Source organism: Anabrus simplex, chromosome 10 (genome assembly GCF_040414725.1).
Source record: "Anabrus simplex isolate iqAnaSimp1 chromosome 10, ASM4041472v1, whole genome shotgun sequence".
NCBI lineage: Eukaryota > Metazoa > Arthropoda > Insecta > Orthoptera > Tettigoniidae > Anabrus > Anabrus simplex.
In genome coordinates this window covers 30,648,800-30,671,108 of record NC_090274.1, presented here as the reverse complement: position 1 = coordinate 30,671,108, position 22,309 = coordinate 30,648,800, and the positions used below count along the sequence as shown (strand labels likewise).

At 39.3% G+C, this 22,309-nt stretch overlaps 2 protein-coding genes across 2 annotated transcripts in view; one reads left to right on the top strand and one right to left on the bottom strand.

The window, feature by feature from the left end:
- Positions 1-1,768: 1,768 nt before the first annotated feature.
- Positions 1,769-9,614, bottom strand: RpS27A (ribosomal protein S27A). The gene is made up of 2 exons (XM_067154427.2): positions 9,485-9,614; positions 1,769-2,295 (listed from the first exon to the last, which is right to left on the bottom strand). The coding sequence occupies exon 2, from the start codon at positions 2,277-2,279 to the stop codon at positions 1,812-1,814; it is 468 nt and encodes a 155-aa protein (XP_067010528.1). The 5' UTR covers positions 2,280-2,295; positions 9,485-9,614; the 3' UTR covers positions 1,769-1,811.
- A 734-nt stretch (positions 9,615-10,348) lies between these two features.
- The window catches only part of LOC136881913 (copine-8), a 57,626-nt gene continuing 45,665 nt past the window's right edge, over positions 10,349-22,309 (top strand). The window contains exon 1 of the mRNA XM_067154358.2: positions 10,349-10,560. The gene's annotated coding sequence lies outside the window, so the exon portion shown is untranslated. The remainder of the gene's footprint in view (positions 10,561-22,309) is intronic.

Genomic DNA, 22,309 nt, shown 5'->3' with positions numbered 1-22,309 from the left:
AAGGAAAATAGAAGCATGCTATTGCGGTACTAATCAAAAGTAGCGCACTCGTGGTATTCCACACATGATGGTACTACTCACGGATAATGAAATTCGCACATGTACACAGACTTATGGGGTTTCGCACACTGCGGCGCTATTTACAGGCAATGCAAACCTATGGCGTTCCTCACATAAGTGGACTAACCACAGGGACCCGCACTATCCCGTGGTGTTCCTCACATAGTGGGTACCAAGCATAGGCAAGGCAGAACCATGGTGTTGCGCATATAGGGGTACGAATCACAGGTACAGCCGCCAACGTCCTCTGTTGCTACTGATCACAAATCTATTGGGTACCTAACATAGTGGTACTATGCGCAAGTAAAAGCGACCTGTGGTGGTACTAATCACAAGTAGTTTCATGGTTTTAATTTGATCATCTCTTGGTCGCCTCTTACGACAGGCAGGGGATACCGTGGGTGAATTCTTCGTCTGCGTCTCCCACCCACAGGCGATTGTGTGTTTGGTCCGCAAGAGGTATTTTATTTCCCTCAAGTCCACCGGCAAGCTGGTTAGGACCCCCTATCTGCCACCTGGAAGTATCACCTCTCCCCCTGCTACACCAGCGTAGTAGGTTCGTGGCTTGGATTTTGAAAACCAGCAGCATTTGTTCTTGGTATTATGCTACAAGGCTCTCGATTTTTTGACTTGCTGCATGGTACCCAATGTTCCCCGGAAGACTAAGCAAATTAGCACAAGAGCTTCCTCATACAAACTAAAGGTTTAAGTACATAATAGTTGCTTTTTTTTTTTTTTTTTTTTTTACTATATCAAAATACTTGGAATTTCTTTTAAACAGTTCACATACACGAGGACGGTACTTACCATCAACACATTCTGCCTTTCGACAAAATTATCTCGGACCTCCACAATTAGCAGCGATCTTAATTTTGAAATAACACACAGCTTATAATGTACAGATCATCATTCACCTTCCAAGAAATCTATTCTCTCATAACAAACCTCTCCTTCCCCATACCAAAATGCAGTTCATGCTTTGTTCAATGCATTTACTCATCTCTTCCTAACAAAGACTCTAGTACCACCATTCTCGCTCATACCAGTGACTGACCATCTTACAATCATTTACAGTTGATAACCAACACTTTTTTTCCATATTAGAATCACTTGCATTCCTTCACTTCAATCTTGTATTGAATCACTAAATTACTATAGGGGAGAATATCTCTAACATGAAACGGTAATGGCCACCCTTTTTAATTTCATATTCTCTATCAATCATTTAATTTTGTTTGAGGAAATTATTTTCCTACATACCAGACACATTATGAGAAACATACTATCTGTATCTCATGAGAAGTCGTGGCAGCTTGTAGGTACGGCAAGTGTAACAGATACTACACTAAGCTACAAACATTAGTCATTATAAACAGCGCGAACTCTTTGAAAGAGATGCGCGTTCGTTATTAAACCATTCATTATGCACTACTTACAGGAAATGTGTAACTGAAGAACAATTGTGCTACCACTCTGAAACCACAATAGCACCTTAGTTAACAAGAATCATCGCAGACATAACCAATGTTTATTGACAGGCCTTGAGAGTTGAGATTAATGCATGTGCAGCAGCCATGCTTACCCTCCGCACCCTTTACCCCGCGACTTCTCATCAGACAACCATAGTATTTAAGGGGATGACACGGTAAAATGTGGATGTAATAAACTTAGAAGAAGGGTAAGAAACAAACAAATGAACACACGCGAGTCTTCTTTAGGCTTTAATTATAACAGAAAATCTTAGCATACATTTATGCATCAGGCTTACTAAATACAAGAGTGTAACCACATTTGCCACAGTAATGCCTATTCTCCATGGCAGCCATAAAAACTCCGGCTCCACAGTGTTCAGAAGTACATTCCCGACGCAAACGGTGGATCTTTCCATTTTCATCAACCTTATAATATTTCAGCACAGCCAACTTGACCTTCTTCTTCTTGTGCTTGATCTTCTTAGGGGTGGAGTAGTTCTTCTTCTTCCTTTTCTTTGCACCACCCCTCAGTCGCAACACCAAATGGAGAGTAGACTCCTTCTGAATGTTGTAGTCGGAGAGAGTACGTCCATCTTCCAACTGTTTACCAGCGAAGATTAGACGTTGCTGGTCAGGAGGAATCCCTTCCTTGTCTTGAATTTTAGCTTTGACATTCTCGATAGTATCAGAAGCCTCTACCTCTAGGGTAATGGTTTTACCCGTCAGGGTCTTCACAAATATCTGCATTGTGGCAGCTAATTACCTAAAAAAGAAAGAATAATTATCAAATCATGGTAAACGCCTCAAAACAAATATACAAAATATACAGACAACCACAAAGAGGGTAACTACAAATTCAAACACTGTCCTAATGATTTTGAAGAAAATAAAATATATTTGACAATCTTACAAACAATTCCACCATACTTAAGAATAATCATGTTCTGATGTTAACCGACTTAATTTCAGCACAAAATTCTGAGTATTTAAAAAGGAAGTATGTAGCTCTAGCTAAGAGTTTAAAACTTTTCATGAAAAGTAATGAATGGTGGACAAGAATTTGTCCTTCCAAGAACCAGACTAATTTGTACGTTAATTTTCCATAGCAATGTAAAAGAGCTATAGTTGTTGACGTTTTTTTAATGCTTATAGTGGTCAAAATTGTAGCATCCTGATAGCAGATTTCTAATGGTATGCAAAAACATGTTAAAATTTGGAAGATTCCCAAGCATGCTCACAATGCTCTGTGTATCATGTTCTGCCACAGCTGTCATTTATATCCTGCTCCCTAGCATGTATTATCAGAGATAATAATGAACACTGCCTTCATCACAGCTGATTACAGTTTGTAGTTTTTTATGTTATGTACTGCCTTTTGTAATTGAAGGTAACCTCTGTAAAAGCTATGTTGAAACAAATAAACAAGGCAGTGGTTCCAATGAGCTTACAGGCTTGTCACGCAGGCATTATGCATGTTACACCTAAAAATATATTTGTTTGGATAGGTTAGGTCGGGTTAGTGACAAGACCGTTGGACTGGAGACAGGAAAAGGCCCACGACGTGGCCAACAGGCCTCCAGCATCACCCAGAGTCCAGCTAAAATGTGACAAAAATTACAAAGCGACAAAAGGTAGGGTTATCTGGGGCACGCTTTAAAGATCAGTACCATATTTGATTAAACACCACTCATTTTGACTGAATGTGGTCACTGTGTGACCACACATCAGGTGGGCTCTATCAGAGACAATATGAACATTGCCTTAATCACAGCCGATTACCGCTGGCCAACAGGAACAAAGAAAATGGTGATTGGCAATCTGTAGTTTGAGGCTGTTTCGGTTTTAATTCTTAAGACTTTTTGGGATGGGTGGTTGATCCCTGGCAAGCATAAAATTGTAAAACTTTCTCTTTGATTCAAACATCCAAACCACGTATAGAAGTCCTACCAAGCTCGCATTAAGCATGGGCCACAGCTGCTACATTACACGAAAATAATGAATCAGCAAAGTTTGAAAGTAACACAACAGGCTGTGTGCCAAGTGAAATTGCAAGAATCCAGGACGTTAATATATTAAGTACACAAAGGAAATTAACAAAAAAAAAGTTAGCCACGATTAATTAAGCGATCGTGGAGTTTGTGGCAGAGCTCTGCAAATTAAAGCGTGGGGAAGTAAATTAATTTGTGTGCCAGAAACGTGCGTGCATGTTCAAGGGCTCAGCCAAGAAGGGTTCATTTTTTGATGGGAACCTTTCCCATGTAAATATTCTATAGCCTACTAGCTACTGGGAAACAGGCCCCAGTCGAATTTCAACTAATTAAATGCTTTCTATTTCAGGAATTTTCTAATTTTATTTATTCTGAATTAGTCTTGATAACATCTGCCTCAGTGGTGTAGCATGTTGGATTCCTAACCTCTCTTTTGCACACCCGCTATATTAAAGTCTACCCAAGGAGATTTTTTCCGTTCACTGTGTATTTCAGTATGAAACGTTGGTGGTGCTTTCATTGATATTCTGCAGATGAAAAAAACGTAGAAAAATGACAGAAGTAGCGTAGAAGAGAGATTGATCCTTTATGCTTCCAACAAACACCCCTCTAGAAGTATTCTTATTTATATAGGTGAATTAGAGACTGTGGAAATCTAAGAAATGCAACCATTTTCTGTGTTACTATCGGCTAGCTTGGACCAGCTGTGATGAAGTGAAGTTTCCTTTTGTCTCCAATAAACTATGCATCATTGTGCATTTGAATTAGTCATGACGTGAAAGGATGATTTTACCTTTTGTCACTTTTTAGCTGGACTCCAAGGGAAGCTAGAGGCCTGCCAACCCTAAACTCTCAGGGTTTATGCCCCCAGACCATCAATCTTTATCTCCTCTTAATTCTCAGACATTGACAATCTTTCTTAATTACTTGTAATGTTGTCCAAACTGCATAATGTTGTATTTCTAATCTATTTTTTGTGAATGGTCAACAGAAGTTTTACTAAAACTTTTAGAGTAATGCTTCACACTCAACCTTGCAAATTAAAGTTTATGCAATAGTAAATTCACAGAAGTATTAAATGAAAAGACTTTCACAATATACCACAGTTGAAATATTAAACTCAACTGCCTTGCTTTTGCGGACGATTTAGCATTACTTGCAAATACAATAGAAGAGGCTAAATTTCAAATTGAACAACTAGAAATTATAGCTAAAAAAATGGGATTACAAATTTCATTTGAAAAAACAGAAATGATGCCAACTTTTAAAGTTGATTTACCAGTTATTCAGCTGAACAGTAATAAAGAGATTAAAATTGTTCAGAAATTCAAATATCTTGGGGAAATAATAACATGGAACACAAATGAAAAAGAAGCAATAGAACACAGAACAACTAAATTTAAACAAGCACAAAGACTTACCTGGCCAACCTATAAAAAAAAATCTCTTTCGATAAACGCTAAGCTGAAACACTATAATTCCATAGTTAAACCAGAGGCAACCTATGCTAGTGAAACTTTATTCAAATTAAATGTAAAATCTACAACAGACAAATTACAGAAAACTGAGAGAAGAATTCTTAGAACAATTATTAATAAAAAACACCAAGTTGATGGACAGTGGAGATTGTTGCCTAACAACATTGTCTATCGTGAATGTGAATCAATAATATCTACAATGCGTAAAAGAAGAATTTCCTTTTTCTGTCACATATCAAGATTAGCAGACACCAGGATATTGAAACAACTATTCGATTACTTTTTGAAGAATAAAATCAATAATAATTGGTTCAAAGAAGTTCAGGACGATTTGGAAGAATTGGGTATAACTCGGCAACAAATCAAAGACAGAAAAGAGAAGAGGATTTTGAAGAACAAAAGCATAAGTCTCAAACTAAAAGTAGTTGAACGGAAACAATATACTATATCGGACACACAAAGGGCTTCCAGGTCGGAGAGGATGAAAAAGTTCTGGGAGAAGAAGAAGAAGAAATTAACTCAAATGTATTGATTTCAGTGCTCCAATGTGGGCGTAAAATATGTAAATAAATAAATAATACCACAGTTGCAATAAAAAACTGTACTGAAAACTTATTTCTAAACTGGAACACACCAACTCTTCAGAGATACAGATGAAATACACCAGGGAAGAGGGAAGGTAACACTAACTGGGCACGTGGGCTGCATTTCTAAAGACTAGAAAATGCTAAGATAATAGTTTAAGAAAACTGAACACAGTATGATTAAATTAGTGCAGACCAACCTTCATTTACAGACTCTGTTTTCAAACCGAAATAAGAGGTTTGTTCCAACAAGAACGGGGACAGTTTGCAAACTGGCAGACGCATGCGCAGTACGGAAAGAGCGTTCCAACAAACTTCAAACTCAAACGCGGACTCGGTTGTTCCAACAGACTATGGACCGTTCATGAACCAGTTTGCGGACTGGCAAAGCAGTTCGTGCTCCAGAGCAAGTACTGTTCGTCAGTGACATGCGCAGTACATCAAAATAAGTGTGAGCTGTGCATTGTGGTCCTAGCGGTCACTTGGCGAAGCGTGAACAGCTGGTCGGTATCTTCTGGCGCGAGCAGACGACACGTTACATGTAAAATTAAATAGAAGTTCGGCGTTGTTATACAATTACACAGTAAAAGTTAAAAAGTTATACAGTTAAAAAGTCATATTTGACTACACACTAATAGTAAGAGACACGAGATAAAAACGAGAACGATGCATGACCATTTTGAAGGCGGTTCCTTGAGCCACTAGCTCACTGGGACATTCTATAACCAATAAATAAATAAATAAAATAAATAAATTCTGATGATGATCTTATGAACACGGACTCCAGTGAAGATGATCTAGGGACATATTACAATATCCCAAAAGCGAAAAATGAAGATTATTTAGGCAAGGTTTTTTTTTTTTTTTTTACTTGTTTGCAATTATGTTTAAATGATATTTATTTTCACTACATGCACGAGTAACTCATAATTTAGTAACCAAAATTCTCTTTCTCTCTCTCTCGCTCTCCGCCTATAGAAGAAACAGTACCTCGCTATGACAATGAAACATTCAAGGAGCATTTTCGCGTCAGTAGGGAGATAATGGAAAATATTGCAGAACAGTATGAAGGAAGTGACCAGTACAAACATCAGTCTGGCCAATATGGAAAACTTTCTGCACTGAGTCAGGTTTGTCTTTAGCTGCTGCAATAATAAATAATAATAATAATACCGGGCGAGTTGGCCGTGCGGTTAGGGGCGCGCAGCTATGAGCTCGCATCCGGGAGATAGTGGGTTCGAATCCCACTGTCGGCAGCCCCGAAGATGGTTTTCCGTGGTTTCCCATTTTCACACCAGGCAAATGCTGGGGCTGTACCTTAATTAAGGCCACGGCCACTTCCAATTCCTACGCCTTTCCTGTCCCATCGTCGCCATAAGACCTATCTGTGTCAGTGCGACGTAAATAATAATAATAATAATAATAATAATAATGTCCGCCTCTGTGGTGTACTGGTTAGTGTGATTAGCTGCCACCCCCGGAGGCCCGGGTTCGATTCCTGGCTCTACCACGAAATTTGAAAAGTGGTACGAGGGCTGGAACGGGGTCCACTCAGCCTCGGGAGGTCAACTGAGTAGAGGTGGGTTCGATTATCACCTCAGCCATCCTGGAAGTGGTTTTCCGTGGTTTCCCACTTCTCCTCCAGGCAAATGCCGGGATGGTCCCTAACTTAAGGCCACGTGCACTTCCTTCCCTCTTCCTTGTCTATCCCTTCCAATCTTTCCATCCCCCCGCAAGTCCCCTGTTCAGCATAGCAGGTGAGGCCGCCTGGGCGAGATAATGGTCTCCTCCCCAGTTGTATCCCACGACCCAAAGTCTGAAGCTCCAGGACACTGCCCTTGAGGCGGTAGAGGTGGGATCCCTCGCCGAGTCCGAGGGAAAAACCAACCCTGGAGGTTAAGCATCAGACTTCATGTTTCCGGGGTGTTACAGATCGGTTTGACATTACTTTGAGCTCTCTACATAGAACTGTCAAACGATTGACTGTCTTCATTAGCAACATATCTCCAAAAGTGATCACTTGGCCTACAGAAGATAAGTAAATAATGAGCAACATTTCAGGGAAAAGTGGATTTCCAGGTGTCATTGGTGCTATAGGTGGCTGTCATATTATTGAAACTGATAAGCCTGTAAATGATCCTGACTCTTACATAAATAGAAAAGGACACTATTCCATACAGTTATATTTTATTTATCAACATAATGTCTTCATAATAAACCACTGTTATTATTAATGAATTAATGAATGCAAGCTGTTTGTGACCACAGGCGAAAAATTTTGGATGTGTTTCCGAATATTTTTTAAAAATGCTATTTGTTCGGGGCGTCGACCCATGTGGATCTTCCCCTAATGGCACCATAGTGTATGAACCTGCGTGTAATTGGAATGGCGGCAGTGTGGAATGTTCTGTGTGAGGAAAGGAAGATTAAGGACGTCATTACAATTAAAAAACCCTGACCCGGCCGGGAATCGAACTCGGGGCCGCCGGGTGACAGGCGGACGCGTTGCCCCCTACACCCTGGGGCCGGACTAGCAGAGCATTTAGAATTTCATCTCTTGGCAATAATTTAGAAGGAAAAAATGTGATCAGTATTTGCTTTTAGGTGACATGGTTATCCTCTGAATAGAACCGTCTACGTCATCGGTTTTTATGCTGCCAGTACTCGTGGTAAAATTATAAATTCACGTAATTCCGGAATAAAGTAAAGCAAAGTATTTTAGAAACAGGTCCATTAGTCTATTATTTTATTAGTTGAGTCATTTTATTGCCAATTACCTTCCACTGAGTTGACCTAACAAGTTTTTTTAAACAGAGATGAACAAGAACAGCCGTTTGTTTATCCTCAAACAGGAATCTCCTGCGTAATTGTGAACGCATGCGCATTGTAGTTTTTCTTGACGGTACACGAACCGTTCCAACAGACTGCTGTTTAGGGACGGTTCCCAACGAGTACATAGCTCGCGCATGCGCTTACATCAGTTCATGAATCGATACCAAACCGTACGCAAACTGCTTGTTGGAACAAACCTAAGATGTATGCTACACAGGTCCCCTGTTAGTGGTATCAACTACATAAAATTAGAAGTGATAACTTATACATAAAATGTCATAATAAATCCTGAAAATGAAAACGTACAACCTGTTTTCCAGTCATTGACGGGGTCAGGGATGGAATGAACGAAGTATAGGAATTGTGCCAGCTGCTGAGGCCAGTCACACTCCTCTGGGGCAATGATTAATGACTGACAGATCTGACAGTGTTGCTGGAATGAAAAACCTGTCCCGCCTCCACTTAGTCCAGCACAAATCTCACATGGGAGTGACTGGGATTTGAACCACGGAACTCAGCGGTGAGAAGTCAACGCGCTGCCGCCTGAGCCACGGAGGCTTTCATAACAAATCCCAATAGTTCAAATACTAATTTTATGACGGGCTGCAGTCATTTTGGAACACCTTTGTATAAGCTTTTCCAGAACAGACTCCATTGCGTTATAAAGTTAAAAAGGACTGATATTGTTGAATTGAAATAATAAAAAGACCACACTAATTATTTGAGAAAGCCAAGTACTATGTCTACAGCAATGTCTTGGGACTATATAATTTTACACGCGTGTCCGTATGTGAAATTAATCGGGATGGAGGAACAATGTGGCATATACGTAATGACAACCTCACATGTTCAATAACTACAATACATGGTAATATACATCACATCTTACATACGGTCCTCGCAATTTAAAGTTTTAAGGATGCATGCGTGTCCAATGTTGCGTCCGTGCCTCGTGGTTTCACGTGCAAAGACACTATATGAATCAGGAACACAATTCACAAGAGTTAAATTGTCAAATGAGCATTTGTGAGTGCTAGAGAGAAACGGTTAAGTGAGTGAACTGAAATTACCTTCTCCGCTGGGTTAAAAATGTAGATAAACCAAAAAGAAACAGATTTAGCTAAGAGCAGCCATTACGAAACCCGAACACATTTGATCAAAGGAAGCCATAGAGAACAAGAGCGAAACAGGAAATCGGGAAATGTCAAGGAAATTCTATTACAGTGAACATAGCCAACATTAGAAACTCATAATACTCCACAACGGTATATTTCGTATAACATTCCTCTTCGAATTATAGTTCACAGATGCAGATTTTATCAAAGTATGTTATTTTTGAACGATTCTCCCAGGCTATCCTTTTGTTTCCATATACACTTTTTGTTCTTTTGGCGTATTTTACCTTTTTTTTTTTACCATCACGCAATTTCCATATGTTACTGTTATCGGCCTTGAAAGAGGGAATTCGGGTTGATCCGCAAATCATTTCTTGTAAAGCCTTTGTATACCATGTTTTTCCTTTCGTCACAACCTGTTTCTGTTATTACCTGGCAAGAAAAATAATTATATGATGCGATATTTCAAATACACTGTATAGTTGGTTATTCCTGTCCCTTCTCGAAGTCCTATTATCAGAGTTGTTGGTTGAACACAAGATCAACAGTTGGCAGATTTGGTTTAATTCAATGTCAACATTTTGTAGTTAGTAGGCGTAGTCCTCATACACCCGTATCTAAATGTTTTGTTATTGTGAGTACTTCTGGTTGTCATGGTTGTCATGGTTGTATGTGTTGTCTCTGACGCAAGCAAGGACATAATGATGACGTGATGGTTACGTACTTTAAATATTAGTATTTCGAATTCGAAGTAGTCTTGGCATCTTCGAACAGTATATTGCGACACTACTGCAACTAGGCTATGCTCGTTTGCCGGGAAATGCGATTTTTCTATTTGTTTATTGAACTTCGTTGAAGATTTTAATGAAGTCTTAGATTGTCTTTAGTGGCTCGCCGTCTGTTCATAATATCTATTATTATATCAATGATTACACTTCATGGCATATTATCTTTTAAATGCACGTTCTTCGTGATGTATGATGACATTTTAAGAAACTACTGGCTGTACTGTTTCAGTTCATCGAGATAAGGTCAGTTTTTATTAGACTTTTGGATCAACACTCACTTTTGAAACCCATGAAACGTCATTTTTTGTTACTGAAACGAATATTGATTATTTACGTCCTTACACGAGGGAATTAACTATAACATGGAAACTTGTAATAGTTCTTTGAATGATCGTATTATTCATGTACTGTAACTGAGTTGTGGATTCACAAGCAGCCTTATATGCTTTGCTAATCTGCTAGCAGGATTCCATCACTAAAGTTTGGGGTCAGCACTACATATAGATGTCGGCAGGATGTCGGTATTAGTTTGGGTCGATAACCTAGATGTTAGCCCCTTTAAACAACAACAAGAACAAACAGCTCAATATTAGTTTTGCGAGATCGAAAAACATCTTTATTTTCCTACACCGTTTGATCATCTTCTAAGTTCCAAGATTCCCCTGATGTTTGCAGTCACTGGCAAATGCCATGCGGCCTCTTGCCAGATGGAAAAGTCTTCCAGCCCTGGGGATTCCTGTCCATTCTGTAATGTTCCCAAGCGAGTGCTCCACAGAGGGATGATAATATTAAATGCAGCTAAATGGCCAGGAGGGTTTACAGTTTTATTTGGCATTATGCAAGTTATTTCCTTTTAATTTTTAATATGACTAATTCTGAGCAGAATTTAGTTAGTGATATTGTCCTATTTTTTTTTACAGTTTCCAATGTGGTATTGGTCACAGGGTTTATCACATAGTGTGCACTTGCAGTCTTCACGTGGGTTGTGGAAAGTGAAAAACGCATACCTTATGATTAGAGATAGGAATTATAGGCACGAATAGGTTAGAATGCAAACATATTTGAACAAGGTGCAAGTGAAATCTAGCCGCTCTACAGATATGTCGGGGAGTTGCATAAATTTTAGGGGTTCTAATAGTTCAGATCGATAATATTTATGCAAATCTCACCGCAAAACCGTCATGCGGGTAACATACACTTGCGCCTTGTTCAAATACATTTGCATTCTTACCTATTCGTGCCTATAATTCCTATCTCTACTTATAACTCAATGTACATTGTGCAAAATCCTGTAGTATTATTATTATTATAATTATTATTATTATCATCATGTCCGACTCGCTGGCTGAATGGTCAGCGTACTGGTCTTCGGTTCAGAGGGTCCCGGGTTCGATTCCCGGGGGGATCGGGGATTTTAACCTTCATTGGTTAATTCCAATGGCCCGGAGGCTGGGTGTTTGTGCTGTCCCCAACATCCCTGCAGCTCACACACCATACATAACACTATCCTCCACCACCATAACACGCAGTTACCTACACATGGCAGATACTGCCCACCCTGGGTGTCTGCCTTATAAGGGCTGCACTCGGCTAGAAATAAAACCAAACCAAACCCCATGGCACTACAGCCCTTGAAGGGCCTTGGCCTACCAAGTGACCGCTGCTCAGCCCGAAGGTCTGCAGATTACGAGGTGTCGTGTGGTCAGCACGACGAATCCTCTCGGCCGTTATTCTTGGCTTTCTAGACCGGGACCGCTATCTCACCGTCAGATAGCTCCTCAGTTCTAATCACGTAGGCTGAGTGGACCTCGAACCAGCCCTCAGGTCCAGGTAAAAATCACTGACCTGGCCGGGAATCGAAGCTGGGGCCTCCGGGTAAGAGGCAGGCACGCTGCCCCTATACCACGGGTCGGCTAGAAATAACCACATGAAATTCATTAATTATCATAATGGTGAAACCCATGTTTTGTGAAATGCGCTGTTAAATTTCTTAGTTCATATTTTGATTGCTGTCATTCATTTGTCATTATAGTGCCTGTTAAATAAAATTCACCCCAGAGAGTGTGTTTCTTTTTGCATAGTATTTGAAGAGTATGCATGCATGTTAGGCTGAAGCATGTGCGTTCTAATATCCTCACTGAAGATGATCTCTCTCATCATCTCATAAACCAGGCCGCGATGGTGATGTTATCCCTACCCCTAATACTTATTTCATGAGGGATAATGTAACAGTAATCATAATAATAAGTTGTGCGTCTACTGTAGTCATTGAAGTAAGAAAAAGGAATATACCAACAGATATGCGATGAGTACATGCAATGATCTACAGAAGGCAGAAGAATTTAGTCAGCAGTAGGTAAAGATAGTTGCATATAAGGATAATCTCCAGATAGACGTGGTAATTAATACTAGGGAATTTCTGAAATTTTCATATGATAACAAAGATATTTACAAAAAGATACAAAAGTAGAAAAGCAGCTAGAATTGATAATATTGCTGGGTTTCTAAAAAAGGATATGGGTCGGGGTATTTACCGTACCTGAAGTATTTATTTGATTACTGTTTGCTATTGTACAAAGGAAAGGGTGATGGACCTAAAGTGGATAATTACAGGCCAGTCAGCTTTACATGAGTTCCTTGCAAGATTTGGGAAGCATTCTTTCTGATTTTATTAGACATGTTTGCATAATCACTAACTGGTTTGATGGAAGGCAGTTCAGGTTTTAGAAAGGTTATTCCATTGATGCTCAACTTGTAGGATTCCAACAAGATATAACAGATAATTTAGATTCTGGAGGTCTAATGGAGTGTGTTGCTATTACCTTATCCAAGGGTCTTTGACAGGGTGACCGCTGTGTTTTCTTATATATGTAAGTAAAGAACTGAAATGATAGATACGGCTTTTTGCAGATGATGTTATACTGCATAAAGTAATAAATAAGGTACAGGATTGCGAGCAACTCTAATGTTTGAATTACTATCTGGGTGTTAAGATAAGGAAAGATCTTCATTGGGTTAGTCACATAAACTGAATTGTAAATAAAGATTACAGATCTCTTCATATGGTTACAAGAGTATTAAGGGGTTGTGGTAAGGATGTAATAGACCTTGCAAATGAGTTTTTTCAAGAAGATCAGAGTCTGGTAGCAAATTTAAAGATGGGAAATGCGCAAAAGATGACTAAGATAAGGCAGAGAAAGCTTACAAAAGGAGATAAGTGTTTCAGGCACATGTTAGAACAAGATTACCTAAGGAAGACAACTCAAGGGTGCAAGAAAAATGGGCATACATTAAAACAGTCATCGTCGAAGAAGAAAGATCTCTTTTATTTTTGCGTCGCACAGACACAGATAGGTCTTATGGCGACGATGGAAGAGGAAAGGGCTAGGAGTGGGAAGGAAGCGGCCGTGGCCTTAATTAAGATACAGCCCCAGCATTTGCCTGGTGTGAAAATGGGAAACCATGGAAAACCATTATCAGGGCTGCCAACAGTGGGGTTCGAACCCACTATCTCCAGGATGCAAGTTCACAGCTGCACGACCCTAACAGCATGGCCAACTCACCTGGTAGAAGAAAGATAAAGAAATGCCATGGTGGAATGACATGGTCATTGCAGTCCAGTGAAAGCAACTAGCAAGGAAATAATGGCTGAGAAGCAGAACAGCAGAGCTCCAAGTGCCTCAAGATGAGAAAAATAAATGCTGGCAAAAATTCACTGATTCTCTGCAAAAAGATGCAACAGGAAACACAATAATCTTATTCCAGTGGGTAAAAGACTAGAAAAACCCAAGTGAAAATGCTAACAGTATTAAAAATGAACAGGAGGAAGTGATGACACATCAAGAGGATATGTTGCAGAGATGGGAAAGACACTGGCACTTCAAAAATACAAATTACCCCTGTACAAAAGGGAGAAGTCCAAGGATCAAGGAATGGACAAAAGTGGTCATTATACCAATCTTCAAGAAAAAAGATGGGAAGCAGTGTGAAAACTACAAGGAGTTAACACTGATTCCTCATACAGCTAAGATTCTGGAGAAAAAAGAAAAAAAAAATCTGGGATAAATGAATAAGAGACAGAGTAGAGGAAAAACTTGCAGAATGCTAGTGATTTATGGATTCAGAAGGGGCAGGTGCACATTTGACCCAATATTTGAATTCCATTGAATGATGGAAAAGTGTAGGGAATATGGAAAGGACATGGTAATGACGTGTCCCAAGCCATTTGGTATAGAAAACATTAACCAAGGCACAGAATGGGAATGAAACAATGCAAATAGTAATAGCATTATATCCAAAATGTGAAAGCTGTGTCAAAACCAAACTAGGTTAAACGGAATGGTTCAGAGTTGAGACAGGCTTATGACAGGGAAGTGTATTGTCCCCCTTTTTCTTATTTATCATCATGGATAGAATTCTACATAATATCAAAGAGAAGATTACGGCACAGAGAGAGTAAAAAAAAAATTTATGCTATTTGCTGACCGCATTGCACTTCAGGGAGATAATGAGGAGTAGGCTGATTTATGAAATGAGAAGATAAGAAATTTTGGAATGATGATTAGTGCTGTGAAAAGCAAGACTTTGATCATGACGAGAGGTAACAAAATCACCAGGATGAAAAATGAAATGGCGTATGGCTTTTAGTGCCGGGAGTGTCTGAGGACAAATTTGGCTCACCAGGTGCAGGTCTTTTGAATTGACGCGTGTAGGTGACCTGCGCGTCATGATAAGGATGAAATGATGATGAAGACGACACATACACCGAACTCTCGTGCCAGCGGAATTAACCAATCGTGGTTAAATTTCCCGACCCTACCAGGAATCGAACCTGGGACCCCTGTGACCAAAGGCCAGCACGCTAACCATTTCGCCATGGAGCTGGACATCACCAGGATAAGAATAGGAGATAAAATCCTTGAAGTATGATAGTGAAATATTTTTAATATTAGGCCAACATAATTTTATACGATGGAAATTTGGATGGAGAAATTAATTTAAGAATAGAGCAATCTGCAAGTTTCTTCCAGTGTGTGAGACATTGTATTGAACAAGGATGTGCCAATGAAATGCAAGAAGGTTATATCCTTCCTATTTTAGACCTGTATTGACCAAGGTAAGATCCAAGCAGCTGATGATGTTTTTGAGGAGCATACAGAGAAAGACAAGATGAGATAGAATTCAAAGTTTGTAAACTTCAAGGAGAGACTGACATAACAAAGCTGAAATGGTTTGGACACATGATGAGAATGTCAGGGGAGAAAATTCCAAAGAGAACATTCATGGATACAGTAACTGCGAAGAGGCCTCGGGAACAGGCTAGAATGAGATGGAGGAGCTCTGTAATGAACTGTATTGTAACTAGAGGAATCGATAGCAATATAGTTATAGAAAAGGAGTTTTGGAAATATTGAACAAGGTTGAGGGCTTTGGTGTAGTACTCCATCTGGAGAGAATCTGGAAAAGGGAAAAGTAGACACCAGGCAAGTTGGCCATGTGTTAGGGGTGCTCGGCTATGAGCTTGCATCTGGGATATAGGGTTCCAACCCCACTGTCGGCAGTCCTAAAGATGGTTTTCCGTGGTTTCCCATTTTTACACCAGGTAAATGCTGGGGCTATACGTTAAGGCCACCACCGCTTCCTTCCCACTCCTCGCCCTTTCCTGTCCCATAAGACTTATCTGTCTCGGTGCAATATAAAGCAGCTTGTATTAAAAAAAAATAAAAAAAGACATTATTTCACCAGTAAGCTTGTGTGGAGTATTTAAATAAGTAGGAAATATCATAAAAATTGGTATTCAAAAGAACAAATTAGGGCAAATACTAGTTTATAGGAAGAGGAATTAGGACTGGAATAATTTATCAAGGGGATTGATTCATTGATTTGATTGATTGATTGATTGATTGATTGATTGATTGATTGATTGATCGATCGATCAATCAATCAAGAAATAGGAATTATTGGTTGAGATTAAAAATGGGGACATGAGGTGAAATTCTAAGAATATCATTGCAGCACCAAATGAAACATCAAAAGTGTAATGGATGGCTTGACACTGAGGTAATATTGGGACAGAGATTTATCAACAGATGTCAGGAGGTTGTGTATGAAGTTGGTTCAAAGAGCAAGACATAGAAAAACAAACAGTAAGGAAATGTAACATCAAGGAAACACCCACTAGCAGAGTTCTATAGAGTAAGTAAAAATATGACATTAGGGACTGAAATTTTAAATGAAAGGAAAATGAGGAAGGTAGGAATAATTTCTTGGTTAAAGAATAAAGCTATACGAATATAGAATACAAGGTGTAACAGTAATGTACAGCCAAACTTTCAGGACACATTTCTCAGATGTAGAAGAAGAAGAAAATGCATTACATGGAGATGGGTCTCGAAAGGCTTTATTTACATGTTAGAACTCGTATTTTATAACTCTTAATAATGGAAAACACAGCAACAGAATATTCCAGCATGCCACACGAAACTCTTCCGTACATGAAGTGTCCAGAATACCCTCCATTAGCATTGATGCATGAAATATCATTAATGTTTTGTACAATAAAATCTTGTTGATCCGGATAATCTGGATCAAATTTATAGACATTAAATAATAAATTTTAACTATGATAGCAAGAAAATAACTATAGTATGCTAAATATTTGCTTTGTAGTCTGATTCAGTGTACAGGGAAATACAGCGATCTCCCCAGAAATTTTCATCAGCCTGGTGGCAGGAATGAGTAGCCATGCGGGGAATACTACGTAAAAAAATGAATATGATATAAAGTCTCAATTTATCCCCCTCAGGGTATTAACAATAATATCAGACAGGTAAACATTGACTGCAAAATTGAACTATTTTTGTTATCACAAACAAGTCATAAGAGTATTTTGAACTTCTAGTGTTATACTGTTTGTTCATAATCATGCAACTCCAGGGCTTATCACTCGGTTACTGTAGAGTGCCATACGGATTTGTGACGTAATGCGGCATCTAGTGCTTGTATGCGATTCCATGCGAATTCATAAGGGCCCCATACCCGCGCAGACTTAGTCGGAGGTAAGTCTGCGCAAACCAGTCTCTTCAGACATGTCTCTGTGTGTATGGCCAATAAGTCTGCAGGCAAGTCTCTGACATTCTAGCGCTGCTTGAATTCAGCCGGAGACTTTGCGACGAAAGCGCTATCTCAGAGTTGCGGCAATAAATGTAAACTTGGTAACCTACAAATATGAAAACTGAAATTTTTTTTGCGCGTCTTCTTTGTGCAGAACGCTACATTATGTCCAAATAACAACTCGTCTTCTATACTGACTATCTAATTAATGTCAATCGGTATATATTTTTCAACCATCCGAAGCGCATAATCTTAAACAGAAAACAGCTGAGCACGTCGTATTCAACTTCCTCAGTAAATAATCATTTAGTCTGAGTGTATGTGGGCAACTGGATACTTCCGACTTACTTCCCGGAGGCAAGTCTGTGCAGGTAAGTATTCCAGAAGTTTGCGCGTGTATGGGGCCCTATACACCTTTTGCGCAGGCCGCTATTTGAAAGTCAAGCCAAACATAGATGTAATTAATGCAATTTTGCTGACAATAATGAAGATTTATTAAATAAACAGTTTTTTTTTTTTTTTTGCTAGATGCTTTACGTCGCACCGACACAGATAGGTCTTATGGCGATGGTGGGACAGGGAAGGGCTAGGAGTGGGAAGGAAGCGGCCATGGCCTTAATTAAGGTACAGCCCCAGCATTTGTCTGGTATGAAAATGGGAAACCACGGAAAGCCATCTTCAGGGCTGCCAACAGTGGGGTTTACGTTTTAATTTGGAACACCCAATGACTCAAGTATATATTAATATTATATAACTAGCATATATCTAGGTTATGTCAGCTGGGTAGTCTGTAAAACTAGCAGGGCGGTGCACCCAATAAAAAGGTCCTAGGGAGTACACAGGAAATAGATTGTACAATAAATTGTGGTAACATTGTACTCTTTGTTGAGTTAGATTTACTAGTGTGTCACAGAGCGCTGACATATGACAGTGGCTACGGCACTACGACGGAAGAAGAAATTGTAACGGCATGCACATCTATTAAAATTATAAAATCCGTTTATTATCAACCACCTACTCAATACAATACACTCATTGAATTATAAAATAATCATGAGGTGTCTTAAATAATGGAACATGTTTCGTTCGGCATAGCGAACATCATTAGCCGTTAATGTACAAAGATTAGGTCAGGGCCCTGAGCTTAATGATCAAAATTGTTAAAAGAATTACAATGTCGTAATAAAAAGTAATATGATAACATTAGACTTAAATTGTAACAATATGTACAGATCAACAGCGAGAATTTGTGGTGAAATACATTGAACGATGGCAGTCTGTGAAGTTTAAAAACATGTAATGTACATCTATAGCAGACAGTGAGAAAGAAGATGATGTAGACAACGAGGGACCAATCACACCGCAACAGCTTACGACACATGCAGGTGCTGTGCACCAGCTGCCAAACATCGTGGCATACTTGGCTTACTCCAGCTGAACTATTAATGATAAAGCATTTGCATGACCGTGTGACCGTGCTTTATTCAAATGCGACACGTGTTTGAAATGGAAAACAGCGGACCAATTCTTTGTGAAGAAATGATGTGCTTTTATGTGATTTAAGATTTTTATATTATTTAACGTCTTGTAAACAATGCTATGAATATAATTTTGTTACAGAACATATCTTGTTTATTGTTATAAATGTAGGTCTGCTTATTTAAGGATTCCGTTTTCCTTATTACCCATATAACCCAGATGATCCTTTGGTCCAAGTCAGTCCGGATAAACGAGGTTTTACTGTATTACGAAGAAATGATTCGCTGCATGTTATGGATAATGATTACAGTAATCTGTGATTGGGAGAGGAGAGTATATATTCATTCTTTCATTCATTCATTCATTCATTCATTCATTCATTCTTCATCCACTGCTTGCAGGGAAGTAGAATATGTGCATCTAGTGATGGGCAGTCTGAGATGAGGTCTCAAGAATTCTCGGGACTTCTCGAGACTAGCGCAGGTACTATTTTTCGAGAGATCTCGAGAGCGTTGTCCCCGCATTGTGCGGCGAGCAGCATGTCGTAGGATTACAGGTAGTCGGAGCTGAATGTTGTTTGTGCCGAATATGCGAATAGCCAGCCACGGGCCTTCTCCATTTCATAAGTACGTGTCAACAAGCGTCTAGGGCATTCAGTTCTACCGAGGTTATTTTGATGCAGTATAACGTAATTATAAAGGATATGCATTCTGGCACTGTATTCACTGGTAGGTACACGAATGAGTGATTTACATACAGAAACTGACGGCTACTGTAGGTACACGTACCTGGATACTAGAGGCATGCATTATTCGAACCCAAGACGATGCAAGATGCACCTTTCTGCATATGCAACCACCATTATGCCTGAGTGGAATTTGTAATCTAAAATGCTTCAGTTTGCTCCAGTTCTTTCGACAGGTAGATGTAGCCTACATCGTTATCAGACCCCACATTCAATAACATATGACCACTGCTTGTGTTTACCGATATTTTGGTGGCGAAGGAAATAATTCCCTACAATGTTCTAGATTGTTCGCGTCATAATTAGATACTTCGATATATGACGGTGCAATGTGAAATTGTCTCTAGTTTTACGCGACAACGTGAAGACGATGTCCGAAACGCAACGTAAGCATGGATGTCGGTTATTTTGAAGAGATGTCACATAGCACAGCCCGCTGTGTTGCTTATTCAAAAGAAGTAAAATACATCGGCAGAAATACTTCTGGGATGATCTGGCACTTAAAAACGCATAATATCAATGAAGAGGAATCGTCACAGAACAACTCCGGCCTGGTCTGAATCGCAAGAATCTACCCTGCTGACAACGATTGTGAGGCATCGAGATAGATTTACATCCTAATAACAGTTATTAACAAATTATAGGGGTTATTCAGCTAAGAAGTCCACCTGAAATAACTCGTGAACAGTTGAAGTTACTGGCATTGTGTCGTCACTTCCGTTAGTGGTGTTAAGGAGCTCATAGTTCAACATGCAGTGCTTATCTAGGATTTTGACAAAATTTATTGTCACACACGTTTCCATATGAGAACTGCTGGTGATAACGATCAAGCTTACACTCGTAGTTCCTGGAACGTCGCACAGCTCGCAGCACACGAGAATTGGTCTCGAGAGCGTTGCCCATCACCCCTGCTGAAAGAATTGGAGCAAAGTCGGGCATTTTGGATTACACGATTATGCATTGTTATTCAGCTAAGATGCCCACCCCAAATAAGTCGTGAACAGTTTAAGATACTGACATTCCGTTTTCACTTTCGTTAATGGTATCAAGGGGTTCATAGTTGAACATGCAGTACTTTTCCAGGCTTTTGACAAAATGTATTGGCTTACACGTTTTCATATGAGAACGTTATTTCACGCAATAACTGCCAATGATATGCTATCAAGTTTACAGTCGTAGTTACTTGTACGTCGCACAGCTTGCACTACAGGAGGATCGGTCTCGAGATTCTCGCGAGAGTCTCGAGATCTGCAACGATCGTTGCCCATCACTATGTGCATCATATCCCCCACCTGTCAGAAGAGGCAACTGAACAGGGAATCTCTACGGACTCTCATCTTTGGAGTGTGGGTTGGCTACTGTGGACTTCTAGCGGAGTTTGGCATTGCTTCCACTTATTTGTGCCATTGTCCTCAGTTAAATCTTTCTTGTCTGGCCTAACTAACTTTTGAAAGCTTCAGTATTCTCCGGTTGACGAATTAAGAAATGATAAGGTCATGTTCTCCCATTTCCGAGGCCAAAGCTTAATTTTTACCTCATTCAGTACACTGAAGCTATGTCAGATGTTGAGCAACATTAATTAGAAGAATATGAGTAAAATTTTTACATGGAAAAGATTTTTTCTAAGAAAGTGGTGGACAGTATAATAGAAAAACAGAGTGTATTGATTTTTGTATGTTTTTTAAACATTCTAGAAAGGACATGGGTTCATCAATTTTAAATTATTGGACAGTAATAATTCTTTATTTTAATTGGATAAAAATAATTTTTGAGGTGCTATGGCTGAAGAAGTCTTAAATAAGAGATGAAACGTGTACCAAGTAATGCATGAAATGTTTTAGGATTGAGTGTGTTTTCACTTGTAAAGTGAAGTGTATTGATTGGGTGGATCATCAAACCAAATATTAGTTCTTAATCAAACTCCTTCAGTATGGACCTATATAATGAAGTTTGTAAATTGCAACATTGAAGGTTTTCGGTGATGCAAGAAGGGGAAATGGATAGGATAAGGAAGGTAGCATCTGTTTTCTTAATTAAGGTACAGCACCAGTATTTGCCTGGTGTAAAAATGGGAAACCACACAAAAAAAAAAAAAAAAAAAAAAAAACACTTCAGGACTTGTGGTGGTATCCATGTATGGGCTTCGAACCCACCATCTCCCTAATGAATGCAAGTTCACAGCTATGCAACTCTAACTGCACAGCCAACTTGCTCGGATTGTAGGCTTAAAGCGCGCTTCCTGCCTTAGTGTTAAGAGTTATTCCCAGCTATGATTGGCTCATTCGTTACATAAAACTAATATATAAGTAGTAATAATAATAATAATAATAATAATAATAATAATAATAATCTTAACAGGCTGGTGGACCACTCTGGATGTATTACTTACCCAGCCATTAACAAAGATTGTTTTACTTTTCAGAATACAGTTCAGTCTTGAAAATTTGTTTCCCCACTGTCGGCAGCCCTGAAAATGGTTTTCCGTGGTTTCCCATTTTCACACCAGGCAAATACTGGGGCTGTACCTTAATTAAGGCCACGGCCGCTTCGTTCCCACTCCTAGCCCTTTCCTGTCCCATCGTCGCCGTAAGACCTATCTGTGTCGGTGCGACGTAAAACAACTAGCAAAAAAGATTAAAATTTGTTTTTTCTTAT